This window comes from Haliaeetus leucocephalus, unplaced genomic scaffold (genome assembly GCF_000737465.1).
Source record: "Haliaeetus leucocephalus isolate CR32 unplaced genomic scaffold, Haliaeetus_leucocephalus-4.0 Scaffold657, whole genome shotgun sequence".
NCBI lineage: Eukaryota > Metazoa > Chordata > Aves > Accipitriformes > Accipitridae > Haliaeetus > Haliaeetus leucocephalus.
The window spans coordinates 1,201,918-1,228,807 of record NW_010973093.1 but is presented as its reverse complement, the minus strand read 5'-3'; the positions used below and the strand labels follow the sequence as shown (position 1 = coordinate 1,228,807).

At 43.7% G+C, this 26,890-nt stretch overlaps 2 protein-coding genes across 6 annotated transcripts; one reads left to right on the top strand and one right to left on the bottom strand.

Annotated features, from left to right (window-relative positions):
* On the bottom strand, positions 1 to 4,309 carry TEN1 (TEN1 CST complex subunit). The gene is made up of 4 exons (XM_010579349.1): positions 4,257 to 4,309; positions 2,272 to 2,378; positions 1,992 to 2,149; positions 1 to 669 (listed from the first exon to the last, which is right to left on the bottom strand). The coding sequence occupies exons 2-4, from the start codon at positions 2,355 to 2,357 to the stop codon at positions 533 to 535; spliced, it is 381 nt and encodes a 126-aa protein (XP_010577651.1). The 5' UTR covers positions 2,358 to 2,378; positions 4,257 to 4,309; the 3' UTR covers positions 1 to 532.
* A 38-nt stretch (positions 4,310 to 4,347) lies between these two features.
* On the top strand, positions 4,348 to 25,084 carry ACOX1 (acyl-CoA oxidase 1, palmitoyl). Of its 5 annotated transcripts, none has more exons than XM_010579344.1 (14): positions 4,348 to 4,535; positions 5,655 to 5,814; positions 14,658 to 14,818; positions 16,592 to 16,699; positions 17,223 to 17,342; positions 17,907 to 18,022; positions 18,222 to 18,391; positions 18,723 to 18,885; positions 19,612 to 19,802; positions 20,046 to 20,225; positions 20,874 to 20,979; positions 21,063 to 21,206; positions 22,094 to 22,300; positions 23,325 to 25,084. In XM_010579344.1, the coding sequence occupies exons 1-14, from the start codon at positions 4,424 to 4,426 to the stop codon at positions 23,373 to 23,375; spliced, it is 1,989 nt and encodes a 662-aa protein (XP_010577646.1). In that variant the 5' UTR covers positions 4,348 to 4,423; the 3' UTR covers positions 23,376 to 25,084. The 5 variants fall into 5 exon arrangements, with proteins under 5 accessions (XP_010577646.1, XP_010577647.1, XP_010577648.1 ...); XM_010579345.1 differs by lacking the exon at positions 14,658 to 14,818 and adding an exon at positions 11,604 to 11,764 and having other exon boundaries at positions 4,410 to 4,535; positions 23,325 to 24,992; XM_010579346.1 differs by lacking the exons at positions 4,348 to 4,535; positions 5,655 to 5,814 and adding an exon at positions 11,611 to 11,764 and having other exon boundaries at positions 23,325 to 24,992.
* Positions 25,085 to 26,890: the final 1,806 nt, after the last annotated feature.

The window sequence follows — 26,890 nt, the reverse complement described above, 5'->3', positions numbered from 1 at the left end:
CCAGGTATGTGAGTGTTTTGCCAGGAACGATCCCATGTGGCAGCTGAGTCATGGTAACCAAATGCATGGACTCATGGACCCACAGCCACACAGGGCTAATGAACCCTGCGCTAATGCCCTTTACCTCTGATCTGCCAACAGCCTGCTAATCCGCTGCGCTTTAGTAGTGGGTCTGGGTGTGAACTGTTTAACTCAAGATTCGGAGGCTTCTCCTTTTTCTGACATCTCCAAGCCTTGCATTACAAAAGGACCAGTATAACTCAAGCACTCCCTTTCCTTAACCACCCTTTTAAACAAACAACAAACCTGCTTCCCAGACTTATTTTCAGTGATGACACCTGGTATGAATGGACAACCCACAGTCACATACTGACTCACGGTCTTCAAGTGTTTCCCGGCTTAGTGACTTTACTTTGCTATGTGCCATGGCAAAAAGCAGTATGTTGAAAATGCACCTTCTAAATTTACTTTTAATGTATTTGTTGCAAATGGTAGTGCAAGGACCAGCATATGGCTGGTGTCAAAGCTGCTGTCAGGATGTGCTCTTTCCCATCTGCTCCTGCCTCTCGTTGAAGTATTTCCTCTGCTCCTGTATGGCTCGTTCCAGCAAGGGCACATTCATCCCTTCCACGCAGGTCAATATTCGTGCCTTTACTACGGGACCCTCACCTGGGAATATGAACAGGAAGTTTCTGTAAAAAGAAAAACAGACGGAGCAGCTTGGAGGCAGTGAGGTTCCCTCAGGCAGCATATGGCTCCAGCTGCCCAGATAACCATAGCCTGAGAACTTGCAGGAGACCAGACCGGCTGCATGCTTTCATCGATGTGAGCAGCGGGCCCAGGAGCAGGTTAATTCAGGGACATGCTTTCCCTCTGCCCTGTTGGCTACAAAATGCTGGTGACTGACACTGCACTCTCCTTGCACTGGGGAACACCGAGCCCAGGACATGGTGGTGCCAGTGCCTGCCATGCAGCATCTGTGCACTTTGTGGCTGGATTAAGTTTGGTTTTCCCTGTCTAAAAAGCATCAGGGATGGGCTTAAGCTCATTTCTGAATGCCTCTGTGCAGACAAGAAGAGGACAGAACAAAGCTAGGCTTAGAAGAGGCTCAATGCTGACTAAAACCAACAGTTCATCGGCGGCACTCAAATGGTAACACAGAGCTGCACAAAAGGGGCCAAACCTTGGTGACACAGCCACCATCTCAGCCTCCTCCCCTTCCACCCCTGCAAAATGGGGCCAACTCACTCCCAAGCTGTGTTGACTGAAATAGCATGTCTTTCTAAAGGAATTTTGCAGCAGAGGCTTAGCAGGTCACTCACAAGATGCCATGTGCAATGTGGCTTTCCACATGCCACTGAGGATTTCAATGGCATGAATGCAAATGCTTGTTAACAGGTGTGGCCAAGACAACACTTGGGATTTGCTTCCCAACCCCACAGCCCAGCCCAGATCATGGCTCCCCATGCAAAACACTGTGCAGCTGGAGTAACGCTCAGCGCACCCCAGGAAAGGACAACAGGGTGCCCTGCATGACAGAGCCTGCTTGCATTCCTCACGCCCCATGTCTGAGGGCAGGGATATAATTAGAGACTTTCAAGGATGGCAAAGACCAACCCAGCCAGCTCGCAATGAGGTATTGTTGCAATCAGCCACGTTTGGAGCAAAGACGATGTGGTGGCTGGCAATGGTGCCAGAAGGCCTTAGCACAGGTTTCACAAGCTCAGTGATGTTGCTGAGGCGCTTCCTGTTTCTAACAAAATCTGTGCTAGAGCCCCAGTTTTCACCAAGATAAGGGTGGCTCTTCTCATGGTCAATGGGGAGAGACAGGCTGCTCCTGCCCTGAATCACCAGAGGCAGCCGTGTGAGATGAGCCTCCCTTGGCCAATGCTAACCTCTGGCAGTGTGTCTCACCATGCACTCAGGGAGCCACGAAGGAGCTGATGAACCACGAACAGCAGCAAAGGGCTGCAGGTTCCGGGAGCATTTACCTTCCCTGTGTTCAACTTCTCCCAGGAGCATGTAGAGAGATCCCAGCTGGGCTTGCAATGGCTCCACAAACTCGGTGTTGACACAGACCTGGTAGTGAGTTGAGTGGTGCTGAGCAGTGAGAACGGCTTCGGACCGGGCCAGGTCGTAGCAGCATAACCTGGGAACAATTGATTTGGGAAGCTCAGCGGTGCAGAGGTACAACAGTTACAAACACAGGGAGGGGGGTCAGCCAGTTAAGGAAAGGCTTGGCTTCCAAGGAGAGCGGGGTACCCTTCTCACCTGCCAAATGTCCTCAGTGCCTCCCCCTCTGGCACTGAGCTGTTGATCTCCCATGGGAAGTAATAGACACCAGCACCTGGCAGCATCTCACACCAGTGCCGTTGGGCCTGCAGTAAAGCAAAAGATCTAAGTTCATGCCACCCCAGTACCTGATCCAGATACTAGGTGACACTGCCCCAAAACTCCTTCCTTGCCCAGAGTCCCCCATTAAGGGGGCTGCAGGAGCTTCATAGCTTCCCTGCTGAGTCCTGTTTGCAGCTCAGTGCCTATGCCAAGCTCTGGGCATCCTGGCATAAAGAGGGGCTACCTTCCCTCACCACAATCCAGCGCAAACAGCAACAGGCAGCCCACCAGATCCTCCAGGTCTCCCCCAGGATATGGATGGGTTGAGAAAGGTTGAGGAAGTGGGAAAAATGGTGACTGAGAAGTTCAGAGAGTGTGACGGACTGAGATGCAGGAATAGATCCAGCTGCTGAGGTGATGGGGTACCATGCAGCAAGATTCACAGTATGATCCTGAGTCTGTTCTCATGCTGCAGGATAAGAAATTCTGGCAGTGTTTGATCCTGCAGCTGGAGAAATTACTTGGACACAAGCCAGCCTGGTTTCCTCAGTAGCCTAGTAGGGTTCAGAAGACAGCCATGAGTGAGAATGATTCACCCCAAAAGAAGACTCAGGTGGGACCTGCTGGGAGCTCCAGTGGTGGAGCAGGAGCAGGGCTGGCACAGGCAGGCCAGCCACAGCGCAAAGCACACAGAAGAGCAGGAATGCAGAGCAGCTTCAGCAAGATTTTAATTCTGCCCAGCCAGTGCTGTAGCCAAGCCGCTAGCTGTGCCCCAGAGTGGTTTCTTTTGGCATGATTTTCTCTCCGATCTCCCTTGCAGGGTGCCTGTGTTTGGTGCATTTCCATGCTCCATTTACTGCTTTTCTCTCTGGTTTCTTGCACCACTGGGGTTTCTTCCACCCCCAAGAGCTGCACAGTGGCCCAGGCAGAGACTCCTGCAATTCAGACAGGTGGGGCCACTCCAGTGGGTTCAAGGACCCCCAGTATTGATTATGCAGCCGTAGAGACATGCTGAGCTGCAACCCTGTGGCTTTAACGTGTGTGGGCTTGCCCACCCCACACATTGCTCAGGGGGTTGCAACCTTGCAAAATGCCCCACCACCATCCCATAGAGGACTGCTGTGGGAAGCCACTGAAACCAGCGCAATCCTGGCTGACCTAGTCTCTGCACATGCCTGAACTCCAGGTCTGGCTGCCCTGTGGCCCCATGCAAGGCTGTGCACACGCATGGCAGGCTGCGAAACCCCTCTGGCAGGGTCCCAACCAGCAGCGACAGAATGGGCGCTCTGCAACCCCCTGCATCTCTGCCTCACCTAACCCAGATTTAAAGAGCAGGTTCAATTGTGGACCTCCTGAGTAGGGCAAGGGTCATCCTGAATCACACTGTGCAGCGGGACAGAATCAGCCAGGAATGCGAGACGCTCAATGTGCATTTAATGCACTTTTTAACACATGCCCAACCCCAGCTGCAATATGCTACGTGTCCATTCAGTGCACTATTTAACGCACGTGCAACCTCAACTACAGCATGTTACGTACACATTTAATGCACGCTTGGCCCTAAGCGCAGATTTATATGCAGATTTAGTGCACTACCTAATGCCTGACCAAACACAGCATGCTATATGGGCATTTAACGAACTGTTTCTTTAATTAACTATCAAATGCCTAGCTGCAGCATGTTATGCGCACTCTCAACGCGCTATTCAATGCATGCCTAACCCCAAAGGCAGCCCGTTATATGCACACCCCATGCGCTACTTAATGCATGCCCAGCTGCAGCACATGATATGTCTATTTAGCGCACCGTTGCACGCCCAATGTAAAGCACGACGCCATGCGCGCCCTCCCCAGCTGCAGCCCGTTGCAAGCACGCTTTAAGTCAGGCCCGGGCCCCAGCTGCAGCCCGGCCCGTCGCTCACCGCTCCGCCGCCTCTTCCCGCGGGAGGTGGCGGTCACGTGGCCGGGCGCGACGTCTCGGCGGCGTGACGTCACGGGGAGCGTGACGTTGCGGGGGGGGGAGGGCGTGGATCGGTAGAGCCGAGGCCGGTACGGGCGGTGGCGGGGTCGGGGTTGAGCGGAGCCGACGATGATGAACGCGGACCTGCGGAGGGAGCGGGCCGCCGCCACCTTCCAGCCCGAGCTGCTCACCCACATCCTGGACGGCGGAGCCGAGCGCACCCGCCGCCGCAAGGAGATCGGTGAGGGAGGCCCCGGGCGTCCCGCCGCCTCCCCCGGCCCGGTCACCCCGAGCTGAGGGGAGAGTGGGGGGGGGCTGCAAAGGAGGAGGAGGTTTTAAGAGAGGGAAAGCGGGGGGTGTGGGGAGAAGGGGAGACCCGAGAGGGGGCCTTCAGGGAGAGGGAGATCGGGGTAACGGGGCGGGGGGAGGAGGTTGTGGGGAGAGGGAGAGCCGGGAGGGTGTAGAGGAGGGCGGGCGTGGGGAAGGAAGAGCTTTTGGGGAGAGAGGAAGAGCTTTTGGGGAGAGGGGAAAGCTGTAAGGAGAGGGCTTGCAGGTGGGGGGGCTCCCTGCAGGAAGGGGTTTTTGCTTAGTGGGTTAGAGGGGAGCAGGAGCAGTGTTATGTCCCTGATCCCTTCTTCTCCCCTTCCCAGAAAGGATTTGGGGTGGTCCTGATAGAACAACAACCTTTTACCTCTCTTTCCCCTTCCTCCAGAGAGTAAGAGGCAGCTTCCTGTGGGCATTTTTCTTGGGCCCGCTCCCCTCCTTTTTCCTTCCTAGTATGCTCTTGCCCAACAGTACAAATATGACCTCTTTCTCACCCACCACTACCATGATATGTGAGATTAATGAAAAACCTCCATCCTCTTTCTTTTCCCAGCCTGCGCTAGGGTGGGACTGTCAGAGGCTGGTGGTGTGTAACTTGTGTGTCAGAGAGGACACAAAGTTGGTGGCCTCTGGGTGCCTTGGTTTCTGCTTGGCATAGTGGCAATAATAGCTGTGCCCTTCTGCAAGGAGTTGTATGGGGATCAAAGTTCGTGAGGCAGTCTGATGGCAGTAACGATGGCTATTTGAGGTTGTTGTTGGGGGGGCTGCAGGTCTTGCGTCAGTAAATTAACCTCCTGCCAAATCCAGAGTGCTCTGAACTTAGTGTGGTTTGTGTGTGGAATGGGAGAGTGCCCTGTTGCTAGAGTCCTTCCCTCCAAGAGCTTTGACTTCATTCAGATTTCATTAACTTTTAATTTTAATTTTCTGATATCTGTACCTTAAGGCACAGCAAGTGAGATGCTGAATTGTTTCTCACCCGCTGTCTGTTGAGGTTTGTGGAAACTGAGTTTGTTTTCCTCTTCTGTTCTGTCCCTAGAGGCCTTAGTTATTAATGACCCTGACTTCCAGCATGAGGATTTGAACTTCCTGTCCCGTAGCCAACGCTATGAGCAAGCCATCAGGAAGAGCTCTCTGATGGTGATGAAGTTAAGAGAATATGGAATTACAGATCCGGATGAGATCTACTGGTTTAAAAGGTACCTAGCTGTGGAGTTTACTTCTTGTATGTACTTTGGTCATCACCAAGGACACTAGAGTTGTGCTTTTTTCATATGTTTGCTGTCCAAAGGAAGCTAAAGACCTGTATGAAGCCCACTGAAGTCTTGGCTTCAGTGAATTTCAGATGAAACTGTGATTTCCTGAATATTGTGGTTTCTTAGATTTTTGACTAGAAATGCACCATTAGTAATTACACCTTTTTTATTATAGATGGTGCAGAAAGTAAAAAACGGGATTTGTAGTCTGATTTGATTTTTTTCCAAAAGCAATAAAAAATATACTGAAATATTTGCAACATCATCAGATCTATTCAGATTCAGCTGCTAATGAAATCTCTTAAAGCTGATTACTTCACTTTGCACTTAGACCTAATAAAGTTGCATTATAGGCATACTTGAAAATGTTCCAAGGTAGTGTGTAAGTTCTTGTTTATAACTATCTGTCCTGTTTCCCTCTTCCAAGCTCCTGGTATTATAGCGGTTCCCTTTGACCTACAGGCTTTTTGTTGTATCTGACCTTCTGTTTATCTGACACTATTACCCTTGGATTAAGTTAATAAAAATAAAACTGTCTTTACATCTGAGTTTCGCTCCTTCCAGCTTGCAGGGAACTTAGTTCTTGACTTTGACATGTTTGTCCCCTTAGTTCTATTAAACTCATTCTGATATGATCAAACAGAAACTGTTTAACAGAGAGATTGCACAGCTCTGGAAATCTGGATGTAATACAATTAACATGGCACAGTAAATGATGCACTGGTAGAATCACAAGCCCCCTCTGACTGGATTTATGGAAAAGCTGTCATTGGCCTCAGGGCATGAATATTGGGACTAGTTAGTTAAAATCATCTTGTTTGCTGTAGTTTTAATTTCAAAGAAATTGGTCTACACTGACCTGTGTCTTAAATTCTCATGGAAGAAATGTAAATGTTCTTCTGAAAGTTGGCATCGGTAGACAATGATAACAAGAAGAAAGTTCAGTGACTGTATTAGATTATTCAGATACTGCATGGCAAAAGTTAATAATTAATTTTTCCTACACAAGGGTTGTTGGAGGTGACAGGGAAGTTTCTTCAATTATTTTTATAGGGAAAATTCAGAGAAGTCTATCCAGTATATCAGCTGGCAAATTTCAATAAAGTTTGCAATGTAAATGCTGTCTTTTGGTAGCATTACTGACAACATTTTATGAAAATAGGACTCTTCTGAAATAGTCAAATGATAGATTCTAGTTTTGTCTTTCCATAAACTTATTTGGGAGTCAGCAATTCTTAACTTTAAATGGATGAAAGCTTAATATTTCATATCGGTACCAAATAATACATCCATATCTTATGTGATATGAATAGTCAGGTGTGACTAGTCAGAATTCATGATCCAAAATCAACTAAAACAATGGGGAAGGCACACTTTTCAGAGTCAATTCTAATTGCAGACATTCAGGATTTCAGAAGATAATTGCAGTTACTTTAGACTGACTGTATTTTCCAGTGTCTTCTGTAATAACATGTAGAAGAATGAAGAGCAGTACATATGCTTCTTAATCACAAGTGGTGTGTGTTTGCTCTAAGAACCGTATACTGTTAATATTCAGGATTTGAATTCTTTAATGTCTGGTGTTTGCAAGGGAGGATATTAGCTTACTGCTGCTTAATAAATGGAAGAAATGAAAGATTTTTTTTCATCCTTTGATTTCATTTGCATTTTAACACCTGTCCCCACTTTCTCACCTGCTGAGTGTCAAACATTTTTTAAACTTAGTGAACTCCACCCAACTTGCAAAATTAACTTTATTTCTATCACATATCCAAACATGCTAATTGGTGCTAACTAGAAGGGACTTCATTTGTGTAAAAGCTGGCCTTGAGAAATTGTGTTTGGGTTTATTCATTTTTCCAAACTGAAAAATTGAATGGATATGGTGTTGTGACATGCTGTGAATGAAGTTTATGAAATAGATTGAAGTCCTTGATTCAGATGTCAAGTTGTGTTTATTGTGATGGACCATCAGATTTTTACATATGGAAGCTTAAGATCCTTTGGCAGTAATCCCTCATGCCTTGTGACTATCCCCAAACAGCAGGGACATATTTATTTACATATGCAATTTTTGAGAATTTTGAGCTAATTGTTTTCCTGTAGCTTTTGTATACTGCCAGAACTTCACTAGGTAGCTTTGTATCATGACTGACCAACTTTATAGCTTGATTTATGAAAGGTGAGGAGAAATGCTTCTTCCTTTAGCTGCCCTGGAGATACACTTAAACAGTTGTTGCTGCTGTGACATGTCAAACTGAATGCTCCTCATTCCTGTTTCACAAAGGCTTTGTTGGACTCCACAACATAAGAGAATCTATTAATTAAATTTAGAAGCCATTTTAACTGCTTCTTATCTAGTCAATTCTTCCTGTGTCTTAACATGTGTCAACACTGCAGTTGCTGCTGTGACTACAGCTTTTGAAGGCCAGAAGCCTTAAAGTGCCAATATTTAAGATTTCTTTTACAGTCTAACTGCAGCAAAATGTAAGTCAGCATGAAAAATGGGAAGTTGTTCTGATGTGTAATGCTACACAGCTCTCTGAAGAGAGCAATCTGGTCAGTTTTAATTCACCTTCAAGTTTAAATAACCTTTATTGAGAAAAATGGGATTAAATAAAGAAGTGAAAAACAGTTGGGAGAAACTGGGTCACAGAAGAAGAGAAGATCTGAGAGCTGCAAGTCAACACATGATTCTTGTGTTCATAAGCATTGCATGAATGTGCACTTTCCCTGTGAGAATTTGCCCTTACTTCTCATTTTGACACTAAAGCTAGGACCTGGAGTAGCTTTCAGCAAATCAAACCAGGAAAAACTGTAGTAGGGGCCCTGCTAGCCACTGCTAAATTAATTTGGAGTGGATGAGTCTGACTTGGGTTTTCTGATACAGCTAGAAAAGTGAGTTCATTTCCATAGCATTTGTTAACTCTGAAGCCCAGTAAGTACAGGTCAGACATACCTCCTGCTCCTTCTCCACTGCGGCGACCCTTCATGGTCTTCTTTGATAGAGTTACCTCAAGAACCGCAAAAAACTAGAAAAGTTTGCTTGCAGATTTTGCTTTAAAGTTACTGACCCTATTTTGTGACCCAGTTCTGCAGCCTGAGAATATCTTTGCAATTGTTCATTTAGCTTTGGAGTCTCTGAAAACAGACTTTGCTTCTCTTTTACTCTGTTCACTGATAGATACGCTATCAAACTCATCTGTCAAATACGAGTGTATTGTAGTACGTGGGTGGCGTTGGATGCTGTGAAATGTGGAAAGATCTATGTTGCCAGAGTAGCATATTACTACACATCCTTCTCCTGTAAGTAGATTTGGAACTGTAGCCCTCCTCTTGACTGACTGATTGTTGTAGCAAGTCTGACTTCAGACCAACAAGGCAATCATTGGTCGTTCATCAAAGGGCTAGTGCTAGATGCAGCTAGCCACGTTCAGTCTTGATGTAGCAAAGTACTTGAACAGTTACACGATGCAGCCTTTGGAGAACAAGCTGTATAGGTAGTGGGAGATGCCAAGTAGGAATGCAGAAGTTGGGAGGGGAAGGAGTAAGAGTTTGAAGAAAGAGAAAGAAGGAAAGAAAACCTGTTGTTCCTCCCTTCACAGCTAGTACTTCTGTTTGCACTGTGTCATGAGGAAAATGGGATTCTCTGTTATTCTAGTTGTTAAAAGGCATGTTAAGAAAATCCTAATCATTCAGTGTGGAGTATGCAGAGACAAAAAGTTTCTGCTGTAAATTAGCTGGCTTTCAGTTCTGCTTTCAGCCTTGTTAATGCAAGAAGCTGTTAAAATGCTGCATGTTTAGTTGGTGAAATAGTATGACCTTCTGACACAGCGATATTAAAGTATCCTCTTATAAAATGTCATTCTTACTCCTATCAGAGAAGGTGCTAGTCAAGCATGAAATATCTGGCACTTGCAGTTGAACTTACTGATAGGCAGTGAAAGTTGCTGGTGTGACCTTTAAGAAGACTTTTTTTTTCTGTAGCGTTGCCTTCAAAGAAGCAGTGTCTGACCTGGTTTTTCTGACAGCAAAGCATGTGTTGTACCTTTTTCACAAGTTTCTCTCAATGGCTTCTGAAAATATGTGAAGAACTATTCAAGCTCTTCCCAAGCTGCCCTGGAACAGTGTATTTCAAAGTCAGCACTCTTTTTCTCCCTGTAGGTTTGTCCTTTTTGGGCCCAAGGAATAGACGCACAGTAATTTTGCTGTAGGCAGTGAGGAAGTAAAGGGTGCTGCTATTGCTATATGGGTCCTGGACTAAAAGAATAACTCACGTAGGAAACTGTAAGAATGCTGAAAAATATTCCGTCTAGCTGTCCTTGTAGCATTTTTAAGCCCTTGGTTACCCTGATAACTTTGGCTTTGTAAACTTGTGCTGCCATAGGCAATAGAATGTTTTCTGGTAAGAGAACTGTCTGCCTTGATTCCAAGAACTCTAGGCACTGTACCTGCCCTCACACCAGCTTAAATCACAGTTAATACATTAATCACCAGTCTAGATTACTTGATTACAATAGTTTTCCTCTGGAAGAATCTGTGGTTCTTTCAGTCTTGTCCATTTAAAATAAGTGTCTTCAACATGCAGTTCAGTGGTGTCAAAGAAGCTTTGTCCTGCTTTCTCTTGCCCTAAGGCTGAGTTTCACAGTTTGTATAGGGATCTGGTTTTGAATTATCAATTATTTACTCTCTGTTCCCACTCATTCCAGGCATGGTGTAAAATGCCAATCACAAATGCTGCTGTAATTTGACAAATTAGATGCATAGCATCCGCTATGCAGTACAAATCTGTGTTGGCAACAAACTCTTAAATGTGCTCCCTGGGCAGGTGTTAATACCTCAGGATGGAACGTTATTTCCCTTGTAGGTGTCTTGGGTAGGTGGCAGAGACCTTTTATGTAGGTATTTATGCAGAGTGCTCATTTTTTCCTCCTCCATCTTAAGAGTTTGGATGCAATAAGCATTCATGTACAGTAGATTGAAGATGGAAAAAACTGTTCAGACTGCAGAATGTTGAAGGGAAGATGCTGTCATTTACTACATAGCTTTTACACAGTGAAATTTTCTGGCACGTTTGTGTTATAGAGCTTGTTTTAATTGGGAATGTACTTTGCCTGCCATCATGGCTACTAAATGAATAGAGCTTTCTGTCATGAAATAATTTCTGTTGTGATGAAGCACACCTAAAATGTCTGATTTTCCTTGCATTCCCTCCAGCACTAGCCTGTAACAGTAATTTTAATTGAAGGTGAGTTCCTGATCTCACAACTGATAGAACCAGCTACAGGTAATACAGAGCGCTCCTGACAAGCACTTGCTCGCCTAAGAAGCCTTTTCCTTTTCAATACATAGTGCTTCTAGCTAATAATGGCCTAGTTCTAGGCTACCAGCAGCAGTGGGATTTATTCCCACCAAGCTTGAGAGAAGGGGGAGAAAATAATTTGGTTTTCATGTCCTCAGTTTTAAGTTACCCATGAATCTTTGTAGAATAGTATTTTTTCCAGTTACATAGCAACAGCAGGATTCATGGGGTGAAGAAAATGCCTGAAAGAAACATTTATTTCCCCATTAGCATTGCTTCTGATGCCTCTATAGTTGGAGGTTGCTTGGAGGACAAAAAAGGATTGAAATAAGCAGAGATTATTTATCTTATGCTACAGTTGGAGAAAAGCCTTTCAGGATCACGGTAACAGTAAGACTGAGATCCAGATCCCTCTATTTCTCTCCTGTAGAATATGCTTGGGCAGTTTTCCTGAACCTTTCGGTCTCCACTTCAGCATGTTTCAAAAAACCTTAGAGACACAAACGACTGATGCTCAGAAGGAGAAATGGCTGCCCCTGGTCCATGGAGTCAAGATAATTGGCACCTACGCCCAAACCGAAATGGGACATGGTTAGTTCCCTTCAGGGATCAATGGGTAACCTCTTTTCTCTAACTCCAGTTTGTAAATTGATGATGCTCCCTAGGTAAATCTAAAAGGGGAAAGGTAAAATAGTTGGGTTAACTGTTGATATTTCCTGCTCTGTAGCCAGACAGCTGCTTCATTTCACATCCCAACAATCATAGAGTTAGTTTTTTCTTTTCCAGAATGCACCTCTTAGCTGATAACTGACTTTGTAGTTGTTTTTAAGCCCTGGGAGTCTGAATTTCACTTGAACTGGTTGGAACAGGTCAGTCAACAGTACTGTGGTTTTTATTTTTGCCTGAATTTGGGGCATGTGTATCTCAGAGTTCTTGGTGCACAACTGGCCTGCATAAACAGGTCAGAAGTATACCTTTAGATGCAATGTACCATGGTGAGATTGTACATTTATGTTTTTGAAAGTAAGGTATGCTTTGCCCCAAGCACTTTTTTTCCAGATGCTACTCCATTGCAGCTATACAACTTCATGGAAAGACCCTGGTTTCAAAGAAGAAAAACATCTTATTCCTACTATTATTGAAAACGACTTTCACTTCTTCAAATGGAAGAACGTTTAATGGATCAGAAAACAGTCTTTTAGCCCAGAGCCTGGAATTATGGTGGTTAAATACCAGCAAGAATAGTTTAACAACAAAAGACTCCTGTGCTTGTGCTGGCACCTAAACTTGGAAAGCATGATATGTACAAGTCTGGACAATTGCAAAAGTTAGATGGTAATGCCAATTGCCTGGCTGTTCAGTTACAGCTACTTATGGTAGCTGAAGTGTTTGTAGAAGATGCAATAGAGGAAGTTCTGTCATCTGTTCTACTTGAGGGAGATGGAGTGAGCAAACCTAGCTCAACACCAGAAGCTGAGAGACAACTGGATGGCAACAATAAATGCCTGCTGACCTTGTTTGCTTTTTCACACCAACTTCTTTAAATCAGACACACATCCACACCGAAGTGATTTGTTTTACTTGCTATTTCACATTAGATCATTGCACTTTCTTGCCTGGTGATGGTCTGGTTTACTTATAATTCTCGTGGTGTTTGATGGTAAAATTAGTATTTTGACACTTAATAGAACTAATATGGTGATAGTATGGTAAAGTAAATATGCTTTCCATGCTGAATAATTAAAATGCAACTGTTTGGCATTCCTGCTGTGAATGTTGACTAATTGTCATTAAGCTCTACTTAATTTAAGCAGAGCTTAAATTTAAGCAAAATAAAAATCCTGATGCTTAGAAACTGGTGATGGGGAAAGAGACCTCTGGATTATTGAATTGAATCCTAGCCTTCATGGGTAGTTACTCAGTTTTATCTTGGCGAGTACCTACTTGATGGCCTGTGTTGATTTTAACCTATTCCATAGTGAATAAGTCTCGAAAAAATAAAAGAAGGAAAAAGCACGAGTAGCACAGGGCTGAAAAGTAAGCAAAAATAAGTAATGAAAATACTGTACTGTTTCTACCTGATTTATAGCTATTGCTAGTAAATAAGGATTTTCTTTCAGTCTTTGACTGTCAGCTGTGTACTTCTCACCAGTACTGAATTCACTTAAAATCTGGTATTCCTGATAACTCATTAGCCCCCTGTTGAGCTTGGTCATTGTTAGTCAAAAAGCTTAGAAAACATTTCTACTGGGTTTATTAGTTGGTTGAATTTATTTGTAGGTGCCTGAGAATATCAAGGAAAAGAACTACAGTTCTTAAGAAGCTCTAGGGATAGAGCTAGTTCATAGTAATGTGTGTTTAGAGGTAATGCAAGAATGCATTCTTCCCACTTTGATAAGAATGCCAACTGAGTTTGAGCTAAGCTCAGATCAGTGCTCTTTCCATAATGCATATCTCATATATTCCTGTTAAAGACCAATTACATTATTTCATACACAAATGGGCCAGATGGACAACCTTTGTAGAGAAGGTACTGATCCTCAGTCTATATCCCCAGTATTTTAATACTGAAAGTTATCAATATTTAAAGATTTAACAAGCATTTAATTCTTTATATTGAAAAACTTAATAGACCACTTAACAATCTAACAGTGGTGTTTGACAGAACTTGGAGGAAGAGTAGTTCTAATGAAACATATTTAATTGGAGAGACTTTGTGCTGGTGATGCGCAGGTTGAAAAATGTTGGCTTTCTTTCCAAGTTGTTTATGTTCACAGCTTTGACTTACGCATACAGAGCACTGTCCTTTTAAGAGAGCTTTTAAAAATAGTAGAAGTTGAAGGGAGTTGAGTTAGAATGTAATATACACTAGCTGTGTCTGATCTTTAATAAATAAAGTAGTGAAGTAGATAGTACAGACAGTTAGGACTTTCCTTTTTTAAAAAAAGAAAGTTCAGAGAAAACCTAGCTCATTCAGCTGGATAAACTGGGACTTTTACCAGGTTCTACCCTCAAACCATGGCGGGGGGGGAGGGGGGAAGTAGACTTCATATCTTTGGGTGAAGGCTTGCTTCAGCCAGCCAGATCACATCTCAACAGACATTCTGACTCAGCCTGTTTAACTTAGGGATGCTCTGGTTTCCAAACCATAGTGAAGGTCTGGTCTGTGGTTTGGATTAATCCTTTTTTTAATCAATCATGGTATGTAAAAAATATGGGAATATTGCAAATGCATTTTATGTCTGGTTAGAAAGAAATGCATTGCAGCATGTTTATTTCAGACTAAGTGTAATTTCTTACTATTCAGGCCTGAGAAAAGGACAGTGCTCTGGCTTTCTAAAATACACGTGCTGAATTCTGATTTACACATGAATAATTTTTTTTTCTTTTTGTCTCTTCCTGAATCTCCACCATGAATCCTCATGCTTGCTTCTCTCCCATAACATTCCCTTCACGCTCCCATCCCATGACACTTCTTTCACAGCTTTGTTCATCGTGGACGGCCTGAGCCTCTGGACCTTCATCTGGGCATGTTCCTCCCCACCCTTCTCACCCAGGCAACCCCAGAGCAGCAGGATCGCTTCTTCATGCCTGCCTGGAACCTGGAGATCATTGGCACTTATGCCCAGACTGAAATGGGCCATGGTACAGTACATTCACTAAATGCTATTTCTAAGAATGGCTTTGTGTACAAAGGATTCCCTTGCCTGGGAAAAATGGTGTGTGTTTACCCCACAGTCTTTACGCATGCATTTGTGGCTACAGGGAAAAGTGGACTGCCTCTGAAATTTTTAATAGATCATTATGCCACATGCTGCTTGCCCTTTTTTTCTCCTATGGGAGAGTTTGATGTCTGTAGTTCTATATATGAGCATACAGAATGCCCCTCTTGTGTGAATCAAACCAGTATAAATTACTGCATATGGTTATAGTGATGTCAACGTGATGACATCTGTTCATTTCTACACTTACCGTTCTTTCCAGTGTGATTTCTGCTTTGCTCTACTTAACATTGAGTGTGAAGACAAAAGGACAGAGCTTTAAGGTACTGAGAGAGATGCCAAAAAAAAAGTAAGAGCTGCTTGCCACCTTGGGACTGACCTTGGATCAGAGAACATGTGGATGACTTGGTTCTGATGCTCATGTTTTGTGGGGAGCTTTATTCCCCCAGTTTTTTAGTTCACTCCCATGTGTTCTTTTTAATTGGACCATGAAATGTCTTTTTTTTTTTCCTTCAAATTCTCTGTCTCAAGTAGACTTTGTTCTTCGTTGGTATTCCTTTGCTTTCAAGCTTTGAAATGGATTTTGATAACTCCAGCAGTATTGTGATTGCAACACTTCTAATCCAAGTTTCAAAGGGAGGATACTATGCCCTGGGAAACTTTTATTTTGACATCTGAGAGTTTCAGATGAGAATATTTTCTGAAGGTGGGCAGGATTGACCTTTTGTGCTGAAGTGAAATGTAGAGACTGTATGAAGCATAAAGTAACTGCAAGTCTGTGGAGAATCTCTTGCAACTAGTGAGGTTTGAAGATCCTTTACCAGCAAAGTAAGTCTGTGTTAAGCTGCCTGTGGAAGTCTACCTTTAACTCCATGCTTTGGAAACGTGGTTGCATCAAGGTGATATCCTTTTTCATGTTGACACTCTTGTGTAGAGTCACTGGCTCTCGTCTTGCTCCATCAGTCCAGACTATCAGGAGTGTTCACAGCTTGTCTAGTTTAAGCAAGTAGGCCTGGGGATTTTTTTTTTTTTTTAATATGCATGCATGGACAATGCCACTGCCAAGACAGGTGTGTGCGAAGTAAGGAGTTGGGAGCAGAAGGCAAATACTGTTTCTGGAATTGTTACCTTCATCTTTTTGCAATCTCTTCATCTACCTGCATCAGTACCCTAGCGTATGCATGCCATTACTTGCTGTCTTGGAGCTATGGATGATCTCGTTACTGTTCCATCAAGTGGGGAGAATGTAGGCCTGATGAGGGAATGAAGAGACGATGGGTACTACTTAATTCATCTTGTGGCTGAAAAGTATATGATTTTTATTTTGCAATTTAATCAGATTTCAGTTTTAGTGAAATCCAGGTGAGCATGTTTTTGTGGACCCTTTTAAGTGAGAAAGGGCTTCTTTGTGTAATAGCAGAAGGGTGTCAGATTGGAGGTGCTTGGAAAACTAGTCTTAGACCACTGGGGAAAAAAACCAACATGTTTTCTAAGAACTGGCTTCAGGTCCCAGAATATGGTCCGACTCTCACTTGTTCTTCCTTAATTGATTGATATTTAGTCCTTTATATAGCCTAAAAGCAAAGTTAAAATTTGTACATTACTACTGGAGTTCAACTTTCCATTGTCCAATTCTGTCCTTGTCTCTGTTTTGTGACTGACTTTCTGCCAAAACAATGTGTTTGCTTATTTTCAGGAACTCATCTTCGGGGTCTAGAAACTACAGCTACTTATGACCCTGCTACCCAGGAATTCATCCTCAACAGCCCCACTGTGACCTCCATTAAGTGGTGGCCAGGCGGACGTAAGTGCATCACTGTGTGTCTAAATCTGGAAGATGTATGGAAAAACTTAGGGAGGGGATGTCGTGTATTATATCTACATAATGATGATTGAAAGTTCATCCAAAGAGTTGGCTGAAAGGCAGTTACTCTTGCACAACAAGTAACAGACTTATCAGAGCCTACTAAAACTTTGGATTATCTGTGTGCTCTGAATTGTTTCTCAGAATCATTCACACTGCATGGATTTATTGTAATTTTTGATCGGTTGTATCAAAATCTTTATAGTTCCTTCAGCTCCACTGGCAGGTTTGCCAAGGACTTGGTATTGTATAATCAAGAGAATCGTATTGTGCAACTTTCATTGACTTGAGCAACATTGTTTGTCTAGCTGTAGAATTCAAATGATAACCCGTGTTGTAAATCTGGTTTTCTAACACATAATCTGGTTAAGGTAATCTCAGATCCTGCTTTAAGGAAAGAGACTCTGTGTATATAAGTGTGTTTGACTGTTTGTTTTCCTTCTGACTCCCTCTCCTTTTGCAGTTGGAAAGACGTCGAACCATGCCATTGTTCTGGCTCAGCTCTACACTCAGGGCCAGTGCAAAGGGCTGCATGCCTTCATTGTTCCCATACGGCAGCTGGGCACCCATGAGCCTTTGCCAGGTAAAAACGAATGTTAAGGGTTTAGCACTCATGGAATATGTTAGATCTGTTTCTCTCCAGCTATATACAGCTGCATGTGTCTTTTTACTGTACATGACTTATTTCACTAGCTGATTTCAGTGAGTAGTTGGTAGGTCACAGGGCTTAAAGGAGTATTTCTGATTGAACTACCACTAAATCATCTTTCATGTCATGCTTTCCATGTGAAGATTAGTTTGCAATTTGATTCTGTCCCAGTGTTTCCCCTCTATGCATTCTGGGAGGCAGTGTGTCCTACTTTCTGAAAGGGAAAGAACACCTTTCATCATTGTCTAGCTAGAAGTGAGCTGGATGATCTTTAGAGACAGCTCCCCCAGTGACTGGGTCGTAGGACTGCATGCAAATTATGAAGATCCTCATGTTTTGATGTCCACTTTTCCATCAAAGAGATTAAGGTCCTAGTTAGCTGTTACTCCTAACAATGCCAGAACTTGCTAGAAAACTAACCAGTCTGTTGGAGAAGGCTTGAACCTCTTGTGGGGTTTAGTTCCTATTTCTTAACGCACGTGGCTTTGTCTGTGGCAGGTATCACAGTGGGTGACATTGGGCCAAAATTTGGTTATGATGAAATGGATAATGGCTACCTGAAAATGGACAACTTCCGAATTCCTCGGGAAAACATGCTGATGAAATATGCCCAGGTAAAGCAGTGAATTTCAGCATAAGCTGTTAGAAATGGACATTTCAAATGCTCTTGTGTGGTTGAATAGCAGGCCAACAAGATTGTAGGTTGCTTGTGAGTGCTACGTGATGAGTTTAGAGCTTGCCATGTCAACATGTAAAAGGGAAGAAACTTTAAAAATCAACAGGCTGTTTTGGGTTTGTTTTTTTTTTTTGTAGGTTGAACCAGATGGCACCTATGTGAAACCGCTCAGTGACAAACTAACGTACGGGACCATGGTGTTCATCCGATCTCTCATTGTAGGCGATTCAGCTCGCTCCCTGTCCCGGGCTTGTACCATTGCCATCCGCTATAGTGCAGTGAGACACCAGTCTGAGCTAAAGCCAGGGTAAGTGTCGTGAAATAAAAGAGCAGCCTTAAGTGCTGAGGGAAAATTCTCAAATACTGGAGGGAAGAGGGACTGTGGTTGATGTTGTTTGCTTTGGCACTTGATAGTTTCAAAACACTGTTCCATCCTGGGAAGTGAGCCATCTTTCATTCTTGACTTCCAAAATGCCTTCCCCCACTGCCAGAGGCTTTTGCTGTATGGTCTTAGATAGTCTGGCTTGATACAGATGCAGCTTGTGTTATCCAAGTGAAGAACCTACTTAGAGTTGAATGGGATTTCTGCAGCAGTTCGCTAGCCACTGGCATACTAACTCATCTGTATTTTGCTCTAGGGAACCAGAACCCCAGATCTTGGATTATCAGACTCAACAATACAAACTCTTTCCTCTCCTGGCAACAGCATATGCTTTTCATTTTGTGGGAGCCTACATAAAAGACACCTATCATCGTATTAGTGGAGACATCCATGAAGGGGATCTGAGTGAGCTGCCGGAGGTACTGTGTCCTCTGGAAATCAGAGGGGTGTTTGTTGATTTTATGTAAGGTTTCTTTACAGCGTGGGAGAAAAGGCATCAAGCCTTTTTGGGTTTCACTCATGAGACTTCTTGTAATACTTTAGATTCAGAGATCCCAAGCCCAGTACGTGCTGGTGACTTTTACTTCTTTATTTGCACTATTCATTTAGCAGCTCTTTATAAAAAACAGGGAGTAATGCACAGTGAGAAAGCTACTGTGAATATATTTTTTTTAAATGTGACTTTTCAGGAATGATGGCATATTGCTTGGGAGTGGAGTTAAGACTGGTCTTATGCTTGTGCTGTAGCTTCTTGATTGTTCTTCCAAGTGACTAGGGTAGAACTCGTGTGTTGGTCAAAGGTATCAGTACTATACTGAGGGGTTAGGGTTGTAAAATGTTAGTTTTCAGTTAGGGATTCTGTCTGAGAACGTAATGCGACAATAGGCAATTGAAAACAGTCTTGTACGTACAATGCCTAGAAACAGGAAGAATGGGGTACTTGGAAGTCTTCACATGTACAGAGGTTTTCATATAAACAGTTTGGCTCAGGAGAGAGTTCCTAAAAGAAAAACAAGACCCTATGGGACTGTGGAAGGATGGTGTTGACTCTGCTTTTTTCTGGGAGCTGCAGTACTTGGCATGTATGTATGCAAGCTAAGAATGGAAAATAAAAAAAACTGAACTGGCTTTGCTTTGTCCCTCAGCTCCATGCACTGACAGCAGGGCTGAAGGCGTTCACTTCCTGGACTGCCAATGCTGGTATTGAGGAATGTCGGATGGCATGTGGTGGGCATGGCTACTCTCGATGCAGTGGCATTCCTGACATCTATGTCACGTTCACCCCGTCCTGCACCTACGAGGGAGAAAACACAGTCATGATGCTGCAGACAGCTAGGTATGGTAGCTTCTGTCTAGAGACATTCTTGCCTTGGCATTATGATCTTTGTAGCTGAAGTGATGAGCAGAAGAGTATCCCGTTACCATGAAACTGGTCTTTCATGTTTCTGTCCCTTGCCCTATTTTTGACAGAAAAGTATGCCTACAACTATTCTTTGCTAGTCTGACCCTAAGTAAGATGACTTATCTCCATTCAAACAACTCATGATTAAGAGTTGCTATTTGTTGTTTCTATTTTCAGATTCCTTGTCAAAAGCTACACCCAAGTTAGTTCTGGGCAGCAGGTTACTGGCATGGTGTCCTACCTTAATGATCTCTCCAGGCAACGCATTCAGCCACAGCATGTGGCTGCTAGGTCTGTGGCTGTGCGTATCAATGATCCAGTCAGCTTGGTAGAGGCCTACAAAGCACGTGCTGCCCGGTGAGTTCACATATATAAGACTGAGCCAAGCACTAGTAAAATTGTGTGTGTTGGGAGATGGTAGTGATGCACTGCCCTGTTAATGTTAGATTCTCAAGGTATGGTTTACAAAGCTTTGCTCCATGTGTTGCTTTCAGGAAGTGACACACTTTACTAGATTGAGGTCAGTGTTAAGTGTTTTGAGGTTACAGGAGGCTACGTACAGCTTATACATAGCCTAGATACTCTGCTCTGTTCCATATTGAAACATCTTTTTCTTATTTAAATGTGAAGTATATTTGAGTGTGCAAATACCAACATTGTTCGAAATGCTCAGAGATCTATCTGGAGAGAAACAATCCTGATATTAAAGCCTGTTGTGAAGAAAGTGTGAGAGTAGAACAGATGCCTACGTGTGAGTAGGTATTCAGGCACCACATATGTGCTGTCAAATGTCGTCCTACCCTTCTGTAGCAGTGTTCTAGCTGCAGCAGTGGTGATAGGGGTTTTAGAGCCACAACTGCTCACTCCAGGCAATGTATTCAGTCATGGCACATGACCTCTGAGTTCTTCTGATGTGTTAGACTGAAATTCATATGAATTCAGTGCACATAATCTTGTTAATGTGGTGTTACTGCGTAATCTGTTTTTCTTCCTTCTGTGAAATAGGCTTGTAGAAGCTGCAGCAAAGAATTTGCAAGCTGAACTGAACCACAGAAAGAGCAAGGAGGATGCCTGGAACAGAACTTCTGTTGATCTTGTGCGAGCATCTGAGGTCAGTGATGTGCCTGATAAAGAAATGTGCTATAAGAGCTGCTCATCTCTTCATGAACCTGATTCACCTTTAATTTCTTGTAGGCACACTGTCACTATGTAATAGTGAAGCTTTTCACAGCAAAGCTGGCTGAGATTAGTAATGCAGCTGTCCGTGCTGTCCTGACTGAGCTGTGTCTCCTGTATGCACTGTATGGGATCAGTAAGAACACAGGGGATTTCTTGCAGGTTGGTATCTTTCTCCAACACTTTAAATCTCTAGAGCCAGAGTCATTGTTTGCAAAGATGCTTAAAATGTAAAGTTGCACAAATGCTTAGGCATAAGTCTTGACTGTTGAATTCCAGAAGGCCGTTAGCAGTGCAGGTCTGATGGAAGGCTCTTGGCAAGTTTCCCTTGTGATCTGCCAAAAGTGGAGTGGGATGATAAATGGTAACATAGATCTGTCTAGGTTAGCTTAAATGTTTTCCAGTTGGTGACCAGGTGTTGTATGTTAAAAAACAAGGAGTTGATAAAGGAGATGTAAGTTAGACATGCTCTGAGAGCTGTATGCATTTGTAAGTTAGTGCACAGAAGGGGGATATTGTACTCCAAATCTTAACCCATCCTTCAGTGAATGGGCTTGAATTGTCAGGCGTTACTTTTCTGCTCTTCATTCTTTCAGTTTGAGAATGTTGTTTGTGCAGCAGTGTTTTATTTTGTCTTCAGGGAGATGTAGTATGTTTTTTCTTCCCATTTTCCTCTTTGCTGCTTACCAAAAAGTTCCCTGAAACCAGGAAGAATTTAATATACACATAAGTGCATTCTTCAAGAAAACTTGCTATTAAAGTTAACATACAGCCACTCTAAAGAATGAGTGCCCCATCAAAGAAAAAATAGCTACGCAGTATGGTAGGCTATGCTGGGCATCTCCTTTTGCTTGTACACTACGGCAAATTGCCAATTTGATTACTTAGCACTTCGAAATAAAAACCTAGTGTTTTATGAACAGCTGCATTTTTGTGTGGGGGAAGGCTGACCTATGTTACACTGTAGGGGAAGGGAAGGGTCTTGCGACTTGTGTACTCTTCTGATGATCTCTCTTTTTTTCCCCCCCCCCCCCCCCCCCCCCCCCCAGGCGGGTATTCTGACTGATGCCCAAATTACTCAAGTGAACCAGCGTGTCAAAGAGCTCTTAGCTATAATTCGTCCCAATGCAGTAGCGCTGGTAGACTCCTTTGACTTCCATGATGTTCATCTTGGATCTGTGCTTGGCCGGTATGATGGCAATGTCTATGAGAACATGTTTGAGTGGGCAAAGAAATCCCCACTAAACAAAACAGAGGTAAAGAAACCTTATTTCTTCATCTTTAGGTCATGTGTCCAGAGAAATAACCCAATTTAGGGTATTTTTATTTTGATTCAGTGATCTCGGCATGTAATTGATGAAGGGGGGAGAAAAGTCACTAGTGGTAATGGACCAAAACTAGCAACCTACTTCTGCTCCTCTGCTTTCAGCATACCTTCTTCAGTTACTCTCCCATGTGTACCTCACATGCATCCCTGTGGGATACTTTTGAGTTTCGCAGTTGAGGGAGGAAATCATACTCTCCCTAGAGAAATAATTGAATAATCTCATTCAATTTAAAAGAAATCATCACTTGCTGTTAATTCTGCTTAGTGGCAGTAGCTGTGAAAGCCTTACCGGTTTTCTGGCAAATCTTTCAGTGCCTTCAGGCAGTAGTAGTGACTGGAGAAGAAAATAAATTGCTCTCATGTAGTACTTAAGTGTCAGGTGTTGCATATCTGCCCTAAGGCTGTAGCTACAACTGAGCGAATAAAAGAAACTGAGCTGAGAAGAGTCAGTGTCCCTCTTCATCAGCCGAAACAGAACTCTAAATCCTGTCTTGGTGGCCTTTACTACCTTTGTTTGATTTGGACAGCCTATCTCCTGCGACAGGCTGCCAGAGCCTGTGATTGTAGTTAAGTCCCACCAGAACTTACTCGATTTTTTTTATGCTTATGAAGTCAGTGGGGCTTAGGAGCTTCTTTACAGTCCCCTTAGGAAGCCTCTGCCAGTTTTCTTTGAATTAAAATGCCAAAGAATTGTCTGTATGGATATAAAATGTCTTGCATTCTTTTTTCTTACAAGAAAGGTAGTGGGGAAGCTATTTGTTTTGGCTTATATTCTCATCCTTTCTGTCATATAGATGCTCAAATACAGGACTTAGCTGGCTGGTCTGAAATCCCCAAAGTGCCTCTGATTCAAGTTTTCTTAGTATAAAAACACACTGCAAGATGCAAAGAGCTGAAACTGTTTTAAAGCTTAGCCCTGACCTTGTTATAACCACTGTCTTGTCCTCTTACAGGTTCATGAGTCTTTTCACAAACACCTGAAGCCAATGCAATCCAAGCTGTGAAGCCTGCTGTATTTTTAAAATGCACACTTTTTCTGACCTGAAAACTGGGTGTTTCCATCCTTTCTTCAGGCACCTAAATCAAACCTTTCAATCCTGGTAGCTGTAGGACAGTGAATTATTGTAGCCTTTCTTTCCACTTCTATAAATCAAGGAGGTGTTTGGGGAGAGTGCATAGGGATTGATGCCTGTTTTTAAAGTGCAATTATAATGGTAAAATTAACCTTTTAAAAATCTGGGAAAGCTTTATGGATTCATACAAGGATTGCTTTGGTGAAGCTGCTAACTAGAGAGAAGTTACTGTCAACTGGAAAGGTAGCAAGATTTTACTACTAAGTAGTTAACAGCCCTCAGGCAATAGCTTCTAATGAGCAGTTTTGTCCTGCAAAAAGCATCAATGTCTTGATTTTTATTTATTTTTTTTTAAGATTAGCACCACCTCTCTCCTTGTTTGGCAAATATTTATGCTATCTAAAGCCTCCTCCATAGTTTTGTGCACATGAATCTGCATGTGGCACTACTTTCCTGGTGTAGCTTTGAAGCTCCTTCTCTGGAGCTCTGTTTTATTCATCTTTCCAGAAGACATCTTCATGTTTTCCAATACATCCTTCTTTCACTGCCCTGCAGAAACTCCTTTTGCCTGTGTGCCATCTTCAACACTGGCACCTTACTCTTTGTTAATAGGAAGTGAAAGGAGAATATAGTGATGCTGCTCTGAGGAAAAAAAACAACTAGTAATAATCAGCTAGGTGCTGATAATAGATGTTCTGCCCTTCTTTTAACTGTTACTATTTTCACAGCACTATCTCAAAGCACTTTACGAATGTTACTTATGGTGATTTGATGTGAAAAACCACATGTAGTGGTACAAACTGCAAATTTGACCTGGAATGATGAAGCCAGTATTTGAGGGCAGAAATCAGTTGACCAAGGTCCTTGGGTCTTCAGATTGTTCTGGGATGTTCTTCTGGTTTTTAAAGGCATTCTTCAAGAAAACGACAATCCCAAGTGAAGTGTCCAGATTTTTTTCCTACCCATGTATTTCCAAGGAGCTTTCTCTGATTTGCTTAATTTTGTTTTTATATTGACTTGGGACTTGCACAGTGCTGTCTGGATTTAACAGGTGAAAGATTTAGCTTTTAACAGAACCTCCTGGTGCCCAGTGAAATCAGTGCAACTGCAACTAAGCAAAATCGTTGCTGTTTTTCAACACCAATAACTCTGTCCAGTAACAATAAAACCTCTCTTCACAACAGATAAGAGCAACTTTGAGCTTAAAATGGTAAAAAGCTTCAACATAAACCCAAATCCTGCAGTTCTGAGGCAACATCTGAGAAGCAGGTTCTCTGACAGCTTTGGTATCTGTTAGTCTCTAATTTTGGATCACTTCTCATGGATGAGTTTTTCCTGGCACTAACAATGATCAGACACAACATTTGGCTCCACACATAGTAGCTGAACAGAAAGAAATGTTTAATTTTAAATAAAATAATCAAACTTGCCTTTTGGCTGCTGAGTCTTTCAGGTTGAATGGAACCAATACTGTTCAGGATACCAAAGGAGGCAAAGGGCTTTGCCTTCTGTTTATTCAACAGAGCAGACTGCTGACCTGGGGAGGGATGTTGGAGGAGCAGATTAAAAATATGCTAATGAGAACAGTACTAGCTAACTGTATGTACAGATTTAATAAATTACAAAAATGTGTTTTCAGACAAAATGTGTTTCTTTCATGCATTGCTTTCAGTGGATCTCAATGGGTGAAGTAGAATGAAATATTCAAAAGACCTTAAATTAGTTGGATTTTATTTGTCTTATTTGTAGCCTGACCTTTCTGGCTTTGCTCTGCAGTGTTCTAGGGCAGCCAACCCAGTCCCACAGCTATCCTTGCCTCTGCTGCTGCTGCTCACAACCAACCACAGGAAAAATAAAACCGGCAGAGAGCAAAGCTGTCTGTGGCACATTGCTCGGTAATATTATGGCTCATAAGCCAGCAAAAGCTGGTTGATCACTGCCAACAGCAAAGATTTAACAAGTGTTTGACAGCAGAAGCTATAATTCATAGAAGCTCTTTCTTTAAAACTGTTCCCCCTGTTTTTTTGGAGTAGCTAGTGATGTAACAGCAAATGCTGTACTTCCTTGCTGTTGGTGAAGATATTGCACACTTTTTTTCGTCTTGCTGCTGTTAGTGGTAGGTAATACCTGAATGCCACAACCTGGTATGAGTTGCCGTGTCTTGTCAGCAAACAGCGTTTAAACTCTGTCAAATGGCCCTGAATCCTCATTAGGACTCATCCATCTTTTGACAAAAAGTGATGGTACCATTTCCATGAGTGTTGAGCCTCTTCTGCTCGAGTAGAATTGACTTCAATGTCAAGTAATGACACTTGTAAGCTACACCATTCTCCCTGAAGAGTACTGAAACGAGTGGTCTGTGACCATGGTTTCCAGTCTGATTTGAACGATGGACTTTTAGAAATGCCACCTTTTGGTGAAGACTTCAGAAGGACCCTATGTTGCCAGGTGGACTGGCAGCATGCATGGTGAAAGCCACTGGTAGATGGGTCCACATGTTATAAAATCTCAAAGGCAGGCACTTCCCCAGGGCTTTTCTGGAAGTAACAACTCAAGTAAAAGCAAACGAGGCAGGAGCAGGCCTGGCTTTGTCCTGTACCTGGCTTTGGTAAGTGTGAGGGTTTTTTTAACCTGAACTTTAACGTTTTCAATTAGCTGTTTCCAGCAGTGCTGGTGTGGCTCGCTGCTGTAGTTGGATTTGCTAAATCTTGTCCCTTTGGAACAGTGGTTACTAATTAAGTTCATCTAGTAAACTGTCCCAGGTGGGCTGCAGGCAACAGCTCCAGCCGGGCTGTGCCATGTGGCAGTGCCGGGTGGGGTATTCACGGCTTCTCCTGGGGGTCCCTGGACCTGGCCTGTATCTCCTCCTGCTGAGCTGGAAGAGGTGGCTGCTGGCTTACCTGGCACAAGGGCTGTACGCTTTGGAGCTGTAATCCCCCAGTGCCTGGACTCTGGCTGGCGCCTTCTGCCTGAACTGGGTTCTGGGTGTCTCGAAAGGCGGACTGTGATTACTCCTTATCAATTAAACGAGACAGGGCTGCGAAGCCCAGTGGGGCTGATTATTTGTGCCAAAGCCAGCCTGCTGTCTTTGAAGGCAAGTCTTGGGGTTAGCAAAACCCCCGTCCCGGGCTGTCCTCGGGCACCCGGAGTCTCCCGAGGCCCCGTGGGGAAACGGCACACGCCTGCCGCTGCTCTCCGCCCTTCCTGCCCGGGGGCCGGGGCGGGTGTTTCAACCGTCGGGCCCCTCGCACCGCCCGAGCTCCTCCCGCTGCCTCCGGGGGAGGGTTGCGGAGCCGAGGGGAGCCGCCGTGCCCCGGCTGCCGGGGGGCTGCAGTCCCCGGCTCTCCCCCGAGCCCGGCGCAGACTACATTTCCCATCGTCCCGCGAGGGGAGGGGACGGGAAGGGCCGGGCCTTGCCGGGCCGGGGCCTGCGGCTTCCCCGGGGC

Excerpts from the sequence above, each read along its gene's own strand:
- TEN1 (XM_010579349.1), bottom strand. The coding sequence starts at position 2,357 with ATGCTGCCAGGTGCTGGTGTCTATTACTTCCCATGGGAGATCAACAGC. Across the intron at positions 2,150-2,271 it reads GCACTGAGGACATTTGGCAG|GTTATGCTGCTACGACCTGG; the intron begins GTGAGAAGGGTA and ends AATTGTTCCCAG. Across the intron at positions 670-1,991 it reads AGAAGTTGAACACAGGGAAG|GTGAGGGTCCCGTAGTAAAG; the intron begins GTAAATGCTCCC and ends TCATATTCCCAG.
- ACOX1 (XM_010579344.1), top strand. The coding sequence starts at position 4,424 with ATGATGAACGCGGACCTGCGGAGGGAGCGGGCCGCCGCCACCTTCCAG. Across the intron at positions 18,023-18,221 it reads TGCTGATGAAATATGCCCAG|GTTGAACCAGATGGCACCTA; the intron begins GTAAAGCAGTGA and ends TTTTTTTTGTAG. Across the intron at positions 19,803-20,045 it reads ATGATGCTGCAGACAGCTAG|ATTCCTTGTCAAAAGCTACA; the intron begins GTATGGTAGCTT and ends TTCTATTTTCAG.